We start from the raw sequence: 13,373 nt of genomic DNA, 5'->3' as shown, positions 1-13,373 counted from the left end.
TTCAAAATATTTTTTAAGTGACTGATAATAAAATATCTTTTAAAATGGTTTTTTCATCTTTTCCTGTATTGCAGTGGAAAATGTGCAGTAAAATGTTTACACGGTTTTAAAGAGGGATTTCTTTATATATCATTCACAACTTTTTATTTTGTTTGTTTCTTTGTATTAATGGGTGCTTCTTTTTTCATCCTGGATTATGGCTTTCTCACTCACTAACTTGTGTCCTACAGCTCCTTCACTTGCCTCTACAGGGAGTGCAGAATTATTAGGCAAGTTCTATTTTTGAGGAATAATTTTATTATTGAACAACAACCATGTTCTCAATGAACCCAAAAAACTCATTAATATCAAAGCTGAATGTTTTTGGAAGTAGTTTTTAGTTTTAGCTATTTTAGGGGGATATCTGTGTGTGCAGGTGACTATTACTGTGCATAATTATTAGGCAACTTAACAAAAAACAAATATATACCCATTTCAATTATTTATTTTTACCAGTGAAACCAATATAACATCTCCACATTCACAAATATACATTTCTGACATTCAAAAACAAAACAAAAACAAATCAGCGACCAATATAGCCACCTTTCTTTGCAAGGACACTCAAAAGCCTGCCATCCATGGATTCTGTCAGTGTTTTGATCTGTTCACCATCAACATTGCGTGCAGCAGCAACCACAGCCTCCCAGACACTGTTCAGAGAGGTGTACTGTTTTCCCTCCTTGTAAATCTCACATTTGATGATGGACCACAGGTTCTCAATGGGGTTCAGATCAGGTGAACAAGGAGGCCATGTCATTAGTTTTTCTTCTTTTATACCCTTTCTTGCCAGCCACGCTGTGGAGTACTTGGACGCGTGTGATGAAGCATTGTCCTGCATGAAAATCATGTTTTTCTTGAAGGATGCAGACTTCTTCCTGTACCACTGCTTGAAGAAGGTGTCTTCCAGAAACTGGCAGTAGGACTGGGAGTTGAGCTTGACTCCATCCTCAACCCGAAAAGGCCCCACAAGCTCATCTTTGATGATACCAGCCCAAACCAGTACTCCACCTCCACCTTGCTGGCGTCTGAGCCGGACTGGAGCTCTCTGCCCTTTACCAATCCAGCCACGGGCCCATCCATCTGGCCCATCAAGACTCACTCTCATTTCATCAGTCCATAAAACCTTAGAAAAATCAGTCTTGAGATATTTCTTGGCCCAGTCTTGACGTTTCAGCTTGTGTGTCTTGTTCAGTGGTGGTCGTCTTTCAGCCTTTCTTACCTTGGCCATGTCTCTGAGTATTGCACACCTTGTGCTTTTGGGCACTCCAGTGATGTTGCAGCTCTGAAATATGGCCAAACTGGTGGCAAGTGGCATCTTGGCAGCTGCACGCTTGATTTTTCTCAGTTCATGGGCAGTTATTTTGCGCCTTGGTTTTTCCACACGCTTCTTGCGACCCTGTTGACTATTTTGAATGAAACGCTTGATTGTTCGATGATCACGCTTCAGAAGCTTTGCAATTTTAAGACTGCTGCATCCCTCTGCAAGATATCTCACTATTTTTGACTTTTCTGAGCCTGTCAAGTCCTTCTTTTGACCTATTTTGCCAAAGGAAAGGAAGTTGCCTAATAATTATGCACACCTGATATAGGGTGTTGATGTCATTAGACCACACCCCTTCTCATTACAGAGATGCACATCACCTAATATGCTTAATTGGTAGTAGGCTTTCGAGCCTATACAGCTTGGAGTAAGACAACATGCATGAAGAGGATGATGTGGACAAAATACTCATTTGCCTAATAATTCTGCACTCCCTGTAGAGTCTCAGTGTGCTGGACTTTGGATGGAATGTTTGCACTGCTGGAGTTTGTGTGTTTTGACATCAGTGGCCAAGATATTGTTCAAGCTGATGTTTAAGACCAGTAAAACTTGTGGGCAGGTTTTAATGTTTACAGTTGATCAGATCCTGTTTTGCATCTCTGAGGAGACAAAAGTTAAGGACTTCTAAACAGAGAAGCAGAGCACAAAAGTGCAAAGATGAAGTCATTTGCAGGCCTCATTCTTGCAATCGGCAGCTGCCTTTGTGATTCTCAAATTAAAAGCTATTGTGACAAAAGTTGTGATGTCTGCTCTTTCACTCGTATAATTTAAGACCTGGGAGCTTTGGGAGAGAAAGTCACAAACACTGTGGATAAAATAACACTTCTAGAGACCAAGCTGCAAAAAACTAAAAACAGAAGTCATGGATTTGCAGAAGCTTAGTGGAGGTAACATATGCAGAAATGGACCTAATCTACCTGTTCACTTACAGTTTATTCATTTGTGCATTCTTTACTTCATGTGTAAGGAAATAATAACATGTTAGATTTTAAAAAACTAAATAAATAAAAGGCATTTTTGTGACGTCTCATTATGCAATCAAAGCAATATCATCAACATCATATGACCATCTCAACCTGAATGTAGGAAATGAAACAGGCAAAATTTGTGGGAAAGCGTCTGAATCCTAAAAAAGGAATACATAAATAAACACGTTAAGAGTAGCTTTAATAATAATGCATGAATGAATGAATTTTGTCCTTTAATAATAATAATATCATAATCACAGATTTATCCAATTTTTAGATTACTGTTGGAATACCGTTTTTAAAAGTCTGCAAACTTTGTGTCATCATATTGAATTTACAACATAGTTTAACTTAAAAATATTTAAAAGTAATTTCAACTTGGTGGAATGATGTTTTTAGTTTCGGTCAGCTCAGTCATAGAAACAGGTTTCAGCGCAGAGTTGCATTCATGAAATCTGCGACATCAGAATATCACTCCTTTTATCGTGGGGTGACTGTGTGAGCATGTACTCGGCTTCTTGAAACAAATTGTCAGTTTCAAAAGAAACAACAAAAACTCACTCTGGCAGGTCCTAAATAAATGAGTGCTTAATATGCCTGCTTTGGCTCACACCTCAACAGCTGAATGATGGCATGAGTCACTGCACTCATTTGACCAATCTGTGTTATGAATCAGTCAACTGAGTTGAGTCTATGGAGTTAAAGGTCTGGACGAGGACAAAAAGGGAAAAACAAAACAAAACAACAACATAAAAATAAAAATATTATTTTAGGGTCATTCTCCTGGGTCTTTAAAACTGTGTTTTGTGCTTTTGGACTTTCAAGTTCTGAAGTTCTGTTTATTGTTAAGTAAATATTAATATTAAGCAAACTAATAAATAGTCTTAGTTTACTTATTCTTTAGGTTTTTAACTTCATATTCCCCCTAAGTGTTTTCTCTGTTACTGTTGTGTGTAGTGAATGTGCTCTAGTGATATATGTGTGTTATTATTCGTTTGAATTCCTCCTCTGCCTCATTGTGTTGTCTACACAATTGTGCTTGTTTGCTCCAGCTGTGTCCACTTCCCTTGTGTATCTTGTGCGCCAGTATACTGATCAGATTAATGATGGATCAGAGAAACCTGATCTTCCTAACTACTCATGGAAAATACTACATCGTATTGTTTTATAGTTAAACTAAAAAAAAATAAATACCTGCAGCAACCAAGCTTCAACTTTCTTAAAGTTAATAAATAAAATAAAAATAATAAACATAAATCCAATAGAGAAGCATCTTTTATCAGTAAACTTTTAAAAAAAAATCCTTGTATGTTGCTTTACATTAAATTTTACTAGAGCAAAACTTGTGCATTCACAGGAAAACACAAAAGGCTGGCCTGTATTATTATATAGTGTAATGCACTATGTGGTAATCTTAATGGTCTGGTCAATCAGCACAGCCAGACAGAGCAGCTGCAAGTGCATTCACACAGTGGCTGTATACTGTAATGTTGCTTTTCAAATGCATAATGTGCAAAAAAAGACAAAATGCAAACATCTGAGTGATGTGTCTAAATTTGCCTAATACTGTAAACTCAAAATTTAACATTGTATCCTTAAGGAAAGGTCGTACTAAGCATGTGGAAAAAAACCCCACCTGAGTCTACAGTAACCACATGAAAGTAGTTCCAACTGGTGGAGAAAACAAGTAAATATTTCAAGAACCTTTTTATGCTTGTTCAAAAGGAAGTGACAGCTAAAGCTACATCCTGAAGGTCATGGCAACGACAGGCAAAATTAGAGAAAATCACTGAACAAATAATTAAAATATTTCACTTTATTTCTATTATTAAGCAGGAATCATTTCACATTACTGTAATTTAACACATGGCAGACAGGAGAAGAAAAGCAGACAGTGCTTGGCTTGTCAAATCTAAAAATACACATGAATTAAAACGTCCCAAAGTAAAACAAATTTTCTCCTTTCATCTTGAACAGTGTTGTTATAAAGCTCCCCACCTATCTGAAGCCATCCCTTACATTACTGCCATCCTGTGGTAGCTGTTGGCAATTGTTCCTGAAAGCTGTGTTTTTTGTTTCAATCTTCCAAAAGACTGCAGCTCTCTGTTTTGATGGTGTGGATTGCAAACATGGAGGCAGCACAAAGGAGTTTCAGGCAAAGGGAGCCCTTAAATGAAAAGGAAACTAGATACAAACTGTCTAACTAACAGGATCATGATCGGAACATAACGGTGCAAGTACAAGGGGAGAGGAACACAATATATACACAGGAGGGTGGTTAGGAGAAGTGGAGACAGGGAACATGGGAACACACATGGACAAGACAAGATGGGGGAAGCAAAGCGAAAAACAAGACATATGAGAGGATGACAAAATAAACAGGAACTCACAAACGCTGAGACACAGACACAGAGACGTGAAGAGACTGAGAGAGCGACCAAGTTCTTGGACCAAGTTTTGAATTTATTATGGTCTTGTGATTCATTCCTTTGGATTTAAGAGATTTTCATTTTCTAGTTCTTATTTTCTGTATTAGTTAGTCCTGACTTTTGTTTTCTTTAATGCAACTAAATTTATTATTTCTCCCTCCGGGCTGTTAAGTTATATGAGTTGCCTTTTGTGTCTAGTTTCCCTGTTTTGTTACCCTTTGTTTCTGTGGTCATGTTCCTGTGTTTGTCTGACATCCCTGTGGTTTTATGTTAATCTGTCTGTGGTCCAGACCCTGTTGCAGGTTCACGTAACACGTATTGTGTCCTGTTCAGGCAGGGACATCTGTTCTTCATCTGTTTATTTACCAGCTGACTATAAAATGACATGTTGGTGGAGCCTTCAGGCCAAATGATGTTGATCTTTTGCTGTCAGAGAGATTCCTGAGGGATCATATGGAGCATTTGTTTAGACTTGTATTTAATTTCAACTGAAAATGCAAATACTTTCAGTGTCTGCAGATTTAACAAAGAAAGTTTAAGCTTCTATAATACTTAACACACACATTAATATTTCTTTTCCTTTTAGCTCAGCTCTTTCGAGTAAGATAGATGTACTAAAATGCCTTGTAGACAACTAAAACTATAAATGTGCCTCCAGTAACTGCATAACAATAGTTAACATTAAAATAAGTAATAAATGTACGTTTTTTTCAGAGACCTATTTAACTGTAGGAGAAACAAAAGTGAGCTATGAAGTATATGAACAAATTAACTGCTACTGACCTCTTGATCTCTCTGTAGGTCTTCTTCCTCTGGTCCGCGATCATCGTTTCTCACACTCCGATGAAGTTTTGTGTCATGCTGCTTGCCACCATGTTGATTTAAAGACCTCCTACCATACAAAATAGTGACACAGTATTTACAGTTAGGCTGCAAATTTGTGGATAGTAAATCAACTTTTAAAATTTTGCCTCTGTACACTAGAACAGTAGATTCGAAATAAAACAATAAAGGTACAATTTAATTGCAAACTCTTAGTTGTAACTGAAGGATTTGAACAAAACTTTTGTATTAGCTGCAATCATAAACAAAGTCTGAATACTTTGCTGAATACTTTGCAGCAGTGAATCTTTTTACTGCATCTGTCTTTGGTTACAGTATATTTGTTCAGGGATTCACTTTTATAAAAGATAGAAAAAGACACGTAGGATGTGGTTCAATTGGGGTGAGACTAACACAGTTGCATTCTTACTGGGCCAAAGACTGCTTCTTCAGGACCACTGAGGGTACCACACATGACAGTTTCCCCTCTAAGAATAGCAGCTACAGCCTCTGAGCTACCTACAGTCTGGTAACCTAGACAATGAGGAGAATGTGCTGGACAGGTGGAGACAATGTTTAGTATTTCTATTGCACCAAAGTAACTAGTGCACTTTGCTTTTCACAGAATGTAACAAAGATGTGACTCGGCCCCTCGAAATACTGGGAAAAAAAATCATCTGGATATCTATACTGACATGGACTGTATAATGTGTAAGGAACAAATGGATGCCACATTGTTTGATAGAAATAAAAATTATCTACCTATAGAGGGCTGAATTCAAAGCTACCCTGAAAGTCAAAGGGGTTTGGGTGATTAGTACCAATTCTGTCATCTGCCTGCATATTCTCGCCTATTAAGGTCGGGCATTATTGTACAAGAGGAGGAAACCAGGATCAACTGAACCAGTGTAGGGCCTGACAATGTGTTCAAGTATTTCACCCTGATTCCTAATGGTAGCCTGTAGAGGTCTCTGCGCCCCTCCATGGATTTGTCTCCCCACATCATCACTGACTTACCATCAAACTGTTCATGCTAAATGATGCTACAGGCAACATGAACTTCTTCATGGCTTCTCTGTACCCTTTCATGTCTGTCAGATGTGCTCAGAGTGATCCTGAACTCATCTATGAAAAACACAGAGCACCAGTGGTGGGCCTGCCAAATCTGGTATAATATGGTAATAACCAATAAGGCTCAATGGTACCGGGCGGTGAACCTACATGAAAGGGCTTACTAGAAGATGTCAGGCCTGCCTTTAGATTAAACTTTACACTTAAGACATTAGGTACATAAGCTTCAAAATGAGAAGTACTCCGTATTATTATAGATATTAGATACATGCAAGTTAATATACGAAGTACCTTTGAGAACATCCATGTTTATAAAAGTACCATGCTGCAGCACCAACAACATTCAGGAAAAGCAAAACACCAAATAAGGCCCAAGCAGCAGAGCATGCTCCTACAGGGACACAAAAATGAAGAGCATGAGAATGAGATGATTGTTCTTTCCCACTTTCATGACAAGTTTTTTTTAGTTTTTTTATTTCACACTTCATTAATAAGACTGAGACAATAAAGAAACATAATCTACCCAACACAAATCAAGCACATGGCTCACAAAGAATGAGATTTCCACACTGGATCAGTGGGTGGCTGGGTTTATAATGAGGGTTTACAATGACTTCTGGCTTTTTGGCTTTTGGCCAACAGGAAGGATGCTGGTAGAAACTGTGATACTGTTGGCCAAACATAAAAGAAGTGGCAAGGGGTAGGTGTATTTGAAGACAGCAAGAGAGAAGCAAAGATAGGAGTATGAACGTGAGACTTTAGATATAGGGACTACATGGAAACGAAGAGAGCTGGTTAATACAATGTAAAGGGAGATTAAAGGAGAAAAATTCAGGACAGATGATTCTGGATTTAGTGAAAAGGTGGTGAACACTTATTTTTAGAAGACAGAGGAACACAGGCTGACATATGAGTGGAGGAAGATCCACACAGGGGGACTCTATTTTATGTATGAAGGGAGGAAGGTGCAGGAAAGAGACAGGAGACTGTAAAGTGGTGTCAGGGAGGAGCACAGCTAGGCAGCATTGCATGGTAGTCTGATGGATAACTCTGGATGTCAAGAAGAGGAAGTGAGTGAAAACAGTGGCAAGGAACACATGGTGGAAGCTGAAGAAGGAAAAAATGTGCACAAAGTTCAGGGTGGAATTGAGACAGACTCTGGGTTCAAGATTCAAGACTCAAAGCTTTATTTTTATGTGTACAAAGAAAAGCATTTCTCTGTACAATGAAATTCAGCAAAGAGAGAGGTGGCAAAAGAAAAAAGTTTATAGTTGAGCTGAGTGTGAAGCTGGAGACCAAGAACAGTTAATGAATCTGTAAGTGCATCGGATTATTGTGAAAAGAACTGAAGTCAGCAGAACATGTGTGTGAATGGAGAGGAGACAGGTGTAACAGTGAATATGCAGGGAGCAGAGATACAGAAAGTAAATTATTTTAAATACCTGGGGTCAACCATCCAAAGCAACAGACAGTGCACAAGAGAGATGAAGCAGAGAGTGCAGGGAGGGTTCGAGTGTGTGGAGACGAGTGTCATGAGTGATTTGAAATGAGTACATCAGAGTTGCAGCTCAGATTAAGTGATTTGCAGACAAAGAGAGGCAAGGCTGAGATAGTTTGGACATGTGCAGAGCAGGAATAGTGGACATACTGGACAAAGGATGCTGAAGATGGAGCTGCCAGGCAGGAGGAAAAGCAGAAGGCCACAGAGCTGGTGCACGGGTGTAGTGAATGAGGACATGCAGATGGTTGGTGTAACAGAGGAGGATGCTACAGATTAAAGGAACCACTTCTTTAAGATAGCTTCTTACTAAATACTTTTAACCTCTAATATCTGTGTTAGTGGAATATCTCCATAGGTAGAGTCCATCATTTCACGTTTAGCTTAATGTTCAAGTTTTTATTTATTTTCCTCATAGAAGTCCACAGAAAAGAAAACAGAGTAATATCAGAATGACACAACAGCCACAAAAGCACAAATCCAAAAATCAGAAACAGAAATCCAAGCTGACCTCACCTGATGCCACATGCACATAGAGCTGACCGTGTTTACTTCCATATGTGTTAGACGCTTCACACTGATAGAGGCCATTTAGATCAGAGCTCAGACTCAGCAGTTGTAGCTTCGCACCCTCTACTTTGACAGCAGATTGCAGCAAAGACTGGCCAGATCTGGAAAAACATGAACGAGACTCAACGCGACATGTACAGTGAGGGCAGAACAATGTGAGTTGTGCTAAAAGTCAAATACATTTTGGTTATCAGCTCTTTGCAGTAGATCTTTTCTCGCCCACAACAAGATTTTGTATTTTTTTAATTTTCACCTAAATACAAAAATACATCCCACTTAACATGTTCAATTGTTTTTTGTGTGAAAACAACCTTCATTTTAGTAAGATTTCAAACCACACTACTTTGAAGAACAGCCCAGCTAACTCCCTGTTTAGCATCCTGTACGTCAATTTGTAACTCACAAGATTTTCAAGTTTTTTATTATCTTTTGTGGAGCATTGATATGAGGATTTAACAGGCCACATCTAAACAGCAGCAAATTCTGATGCCAGATGATAAAACTTCTCAATCCACCATTAATTTACATGACTAACATGAGCAGAAATGGGTTGCTTTCTCAAGAGGCTCAGAATGAATTAATGCAGCTTAAGAGCAACTTAAGATAAAACACCATTTAACTGTTTAAATGCATAAACACTGCATTTACCAGGAATTCCTCACATCTAATGGATAAGCAGTGAACTACAGACAGAGAAACCAAGAAGGACCGCTGAGCGACACTGCAGTTTGTGTAATGAAATATACAGTGTACATAAAACTGCCTTGCCATGTGAAAAATATTCATGTAACTTTTACTTCCATGGTCGATTTTATGAACATCATGCATTTGTAACTAACTTTAAAATAATCGAGACATGGAGCTCAAAGGCTGAAGAATTTTACTGAAGTACAGAATCTGTTATATCAACACATTTACACAAATTCTGCTTTTACAAATTTGAGTGTCTGTCATTTATTTCTTTTTTATGCAGCTGTTTTTGTAGTTGACTGTAGTGGAAAAATACTCCTTTAACAGCAACAAACAAAGGTTCAACATCCAATTCTTTTCCCCATTGATGTGTTAAAGTCTTTAGAATAAAGGATATGAACACATTTATGTTTGTTTGAGCTTTAATTAGTGTTATCATTTTAGGACCCAGTATTTCATTTCATTTCATTTAAATATATCCTAACTTTCAATATGAACTGTTAATACATCCTATAACCTACCCTAAAGAACAGGAATGACTGGATGACTGCTTATTTAGTGTCTAATCTCACATCTCTCCAAAGGTGTCATCCATTTGGGTCACCAACAACACCTTTTGTTTTTTGGATTTGAGAGGAACTCAGATCATCTCAGCAGTATTTTCAGTTTCTGTCTGCTGAGCTGAAACAGGTTCACATAATCCTTCTCTAGAGTTCCCAGACAACCATGGCAACACCACTAAAAATGCAAGTAGTGCTCAGGTCTCCACACAACAGTCCATATGCTTCGAGACAGGTTTGAACTGGCCTGTTACAATTTTATTATACTAAACTCAACCTACTTCTGTTTTATTGCTTATGTTTTAATGGGGGTTTTTTTCAGCTTAAATAAATACTTTAAATATTTCAGTTTCATTCATTGTTATGTGAGGAACCAACCATGGCGGCCAGGAGGTACTTTTTTTTTTCCTTAAAGCAAAAGTGTTAATTTTAATAGACTGAAGCGCTTAAAGCCTACTGGGAATGAAATTTGAAAAATTATATTATAATTAACAAAACCTCACAAACTTAGTAAAACATCTAAAAACACTAATACCAAGGCAGCAGTTGTTCTTTACTTTGTAAAAAGAGTACCCATATACAAAAATACTGGGGTCTGTCAGTGCTACGCATTAGCCCCCTAGATGCACCTGGGTAACATCTTTCTTTATTGATCGCCACAGGAAAAGTGTGTTACATTTTATATGACACTAAATACAATACCGCTCTTTCTTTGTCACTTAGGACAAACAAAAAGAACCAATGAAATGAATGTTTCAGCTGAAACTGTTATTCAAGCTACTTTACCTGCTCCATGTAAAATTTGCACTTGGGTTGGCTTCTGTCACACACTCAAATGAGTCCTCAGATTTTGCTCTAATGTTCACTTCTGTGGGAGAGACTGCAAGAGCAGAAAGACAACGGTGTTAATCCTGAACTGAGGACACAGTAATAACATGAAAATAATGTTTCACCTATGTCTCCTACATCTTTGACCCAAGCTGGACAAACTTTTGGGACTGAGGCTGATGTTGTATAGTTCACGCCATGATTCAGTCTTTATCAATAACAATGCTCTTTTTTAAATCAGTCTAGATGTTTTTGTCTTTCAGAAAGTATTTTCCCATCTATTGTGACAACATGCTACAGTGTGACAAACAGGAGCCAAAGTCATGAGATTTGGGATGTTTCACTCCCATTCATTTAAAAAACAAAAGAAGAGCAAACTCCAGAACAAAGAAGAAAAACAAAGTATCTAGATGTCTGGATTGGACTGGATCCTCTTTCCAGTAACAAACATTTAGGTCCACTTTCTTAGTTTTAGTCATGTTCTTGAGGGTTTTATCAAATATCAAAGTAAAGCTGCCTCTGTTTACATCATTTAATGATGTAAGGAGTCAAACCAAAGTTTGGTACATAGGATGTTTTGTCTTTACTACACATAAAGCTTTTAGCGATTTCAGAATTGGTAAACAGAGCATATCTATCACTCCCTCAGTAGTGCCTCAGGTATTCTGTCTTTTCTAAATAAACTGTTCAGTCGTTTCACTAGAGTCCTGCACTTGAGTCTGTTCATGCATTGCGACAGATGTGTCAACGGGCTAATCCACTAGCAATCTTTGCAGAGATTTCCAAGAAAAAAAACAACAAATACATCAACCATGGATCAAAGACAAATAATAAACTACATCAGCAGCTGATACTCACAGTAGACCTGTATGGTGAAGGGCAGGGTTTCTTCTTCAGACAGGGAGTCACTGCTGATGACACACTGGACCTGGTGACCGTTAATCTCTCTCGTAGGAACACCAAACAGAGAGCTGACTGTGGTAGTTGTATCGTTGTCATAATGTGTGGAGTTTGTTGTCGACCTCACTTTGTCTCCCAAAGCACCAGTGAGCCACCTCACCTCTGCAGGAGGCTTCGATCCAGCAGCCGTGCAGGTAGCAAATAAAACCTCTTCTGTGCCCAAAGTGGGAAGATTGTCCTTCACGCTTGTGAATGGAGGCACTAGGAGAGTTACAGCACCAAAATAAATCAATAAATCAATCAATAAATAATCAGTAAATAAAATCATCCTGTTTACTATACCAAACAATTTTAGCGGTATCTCTGTCTTCTGATTTCCACTGGGAAACAAGGTGAAGATGCATGTGTAGCTGCCTTCATCCTTCAGGGCAACATTGGATAACTGGAGAGTTCCATTTTTGTCATTAAAATTCCCGATATATTTAAATCGATCATCACCTCCATTGACAAATTGTGCTCCATCTCTGGGTAAGATAGTGAAGAAATTGTCATTGCGAGGTTTTTCTCTCGTCCTCCTCTGCCAGGTAATCTCTATCAGGTCATCAGTGGTATCAATGACATAACACGGTAAGATAGCGGTGCCTCCTTGAACCACCGTCACATTTCCACCAATCACCCGGAAAGCTGTAAAGAGTATTCAGACAAGAATTTTTTTTTTCTGTGTGTGTGTGTTTGTCGAGGGGGTAGCTTCATCTTTCAACCTCTCTTAGATTTACACGAGCGCTCAATCGAGATAAGCCTCCAATGAGGTAAAAATGGGAGACAAAAATTAAAATGTAATCCAGCTCCTCTCCGAACCTAGAGTGAGGTGTACTTACCCAGGAGTGGGTTACAAAGGCAAAACACAACTCTTAATCCTGGACTTTCACATTTTTAAAACATAACCATTCGAAACTGATGTTTAGTGTAGAAACACAAAGTGAGTTATAACCTACAGTCAAAACATTAAATACCAAAATAAAGTTGATCGTGAGCAGCTCACTAAAAAAAGAGATGTAAGACATTTTCTCTTCTACCTTCGACAAAAGCAACAGCAATAAAGGATAATCTACCTACCTTCAGCGTCTGTCAGAAGCGCTACCATCAGAAGCGCACTACGTATCATGGAGTCACATCGTAAAGGGAAACCGTGGCAGTAATTGGCACAAAAGAAAGCAGCGGCATCCATCCTCTAATCTTAAAGTTATAAGAAATGTTACACGTTCCAAAGTCCGAGAGAGAGAAAAAAACGTTGTTAGGTCTGTGAACGAAATACACGTGTATTTCGTTCACAGACCTAACAACGTCCTAACGACCTAACAACCGGTCGATGACATGATCACCGGATACGTGTCATACGTGGTGACACGTATCCCCCCCCCCCCCACACACACACACACAAAACATGTTAAGGATTGTACATTAACATAAAACTGTTGTCCACACACACATATGAAGAGAGAGAGAGAGTATGCATAGTATGCAAACAGCTACCAAACAGCCATCATAATTCGTCATACAATGAGAACAGGACAAATCAACAATTGACAATGACTAATTAATATTAAAATCTGTAACATATTGTATTGTTTGGAGTTTAGTCTGCTACTGTTACTATTTTTACCATTTCTTCTT

At 38.4% G+C, this 13,373-nt stretch overlaps 1 protein-coding gene across 2 annotated transcripts; it reads right to left on the bottom strand.

Annotated features, from left to right (window-relative positions):
• Positions 1-4,127: 4,127 nt before the first annotated feature.
• On the bottom strand, positions 4,128-13,006 carry LOC102077830 (nectin-4). 2 transcript variants are annotated; one of them, XM_019352357.2, is made up of 8 exons: positions 12,816-13,006; positions 12,042-12,383; positions 11,658-11,960; positions 10,758-10,851; positions 8,668-8,822; positions 6,945-7,044; positions 5,544-5,652; positions 4,128-5,201 (listed from the first exon to the last, which is right to left on the bottom strand). In XM_019352357.2, the coding sequence occupies exons 1-8, from the start codon at positions 12,925-12,927 to the stop codon at positions 5,190-5,192; spliced, it is 1,227 nt and encodes a 408-aa protein (XP_019207902.1). In that variant the 5' UTR covers positions 12,928-13,006; the 3' UTR covers positions 4,128-5,189. The 2 variants fall into 2 exon arrangements, 1 of the variants encoding a protein (XP_019207902.1); XR_003216767.1 differs by lacking the exon at positions 6,945-7,044.
• Positions 13,007-13,373: the final 367 nt, after the last annotated feature.

Source organism: Oreochromis niloticus, linkage group LG16 (genome assembly GCF_001858045.2).
Source record: "Oreochromis niloticus isolate F11D_XX linkage group LG16, O_niloticus_UMD_NMBU, whole genome shotgun sequence".
NCBI classification, from domain to species: Eukaryota; Metazoa; Chordata; class Actinopteri; order Cichliformes; family Cichlidae; genus Oreochromis; species Oreochromis niloticus.
This window is presented reverse-complemented; position numbering and strand designations above follow the sequence as displayed.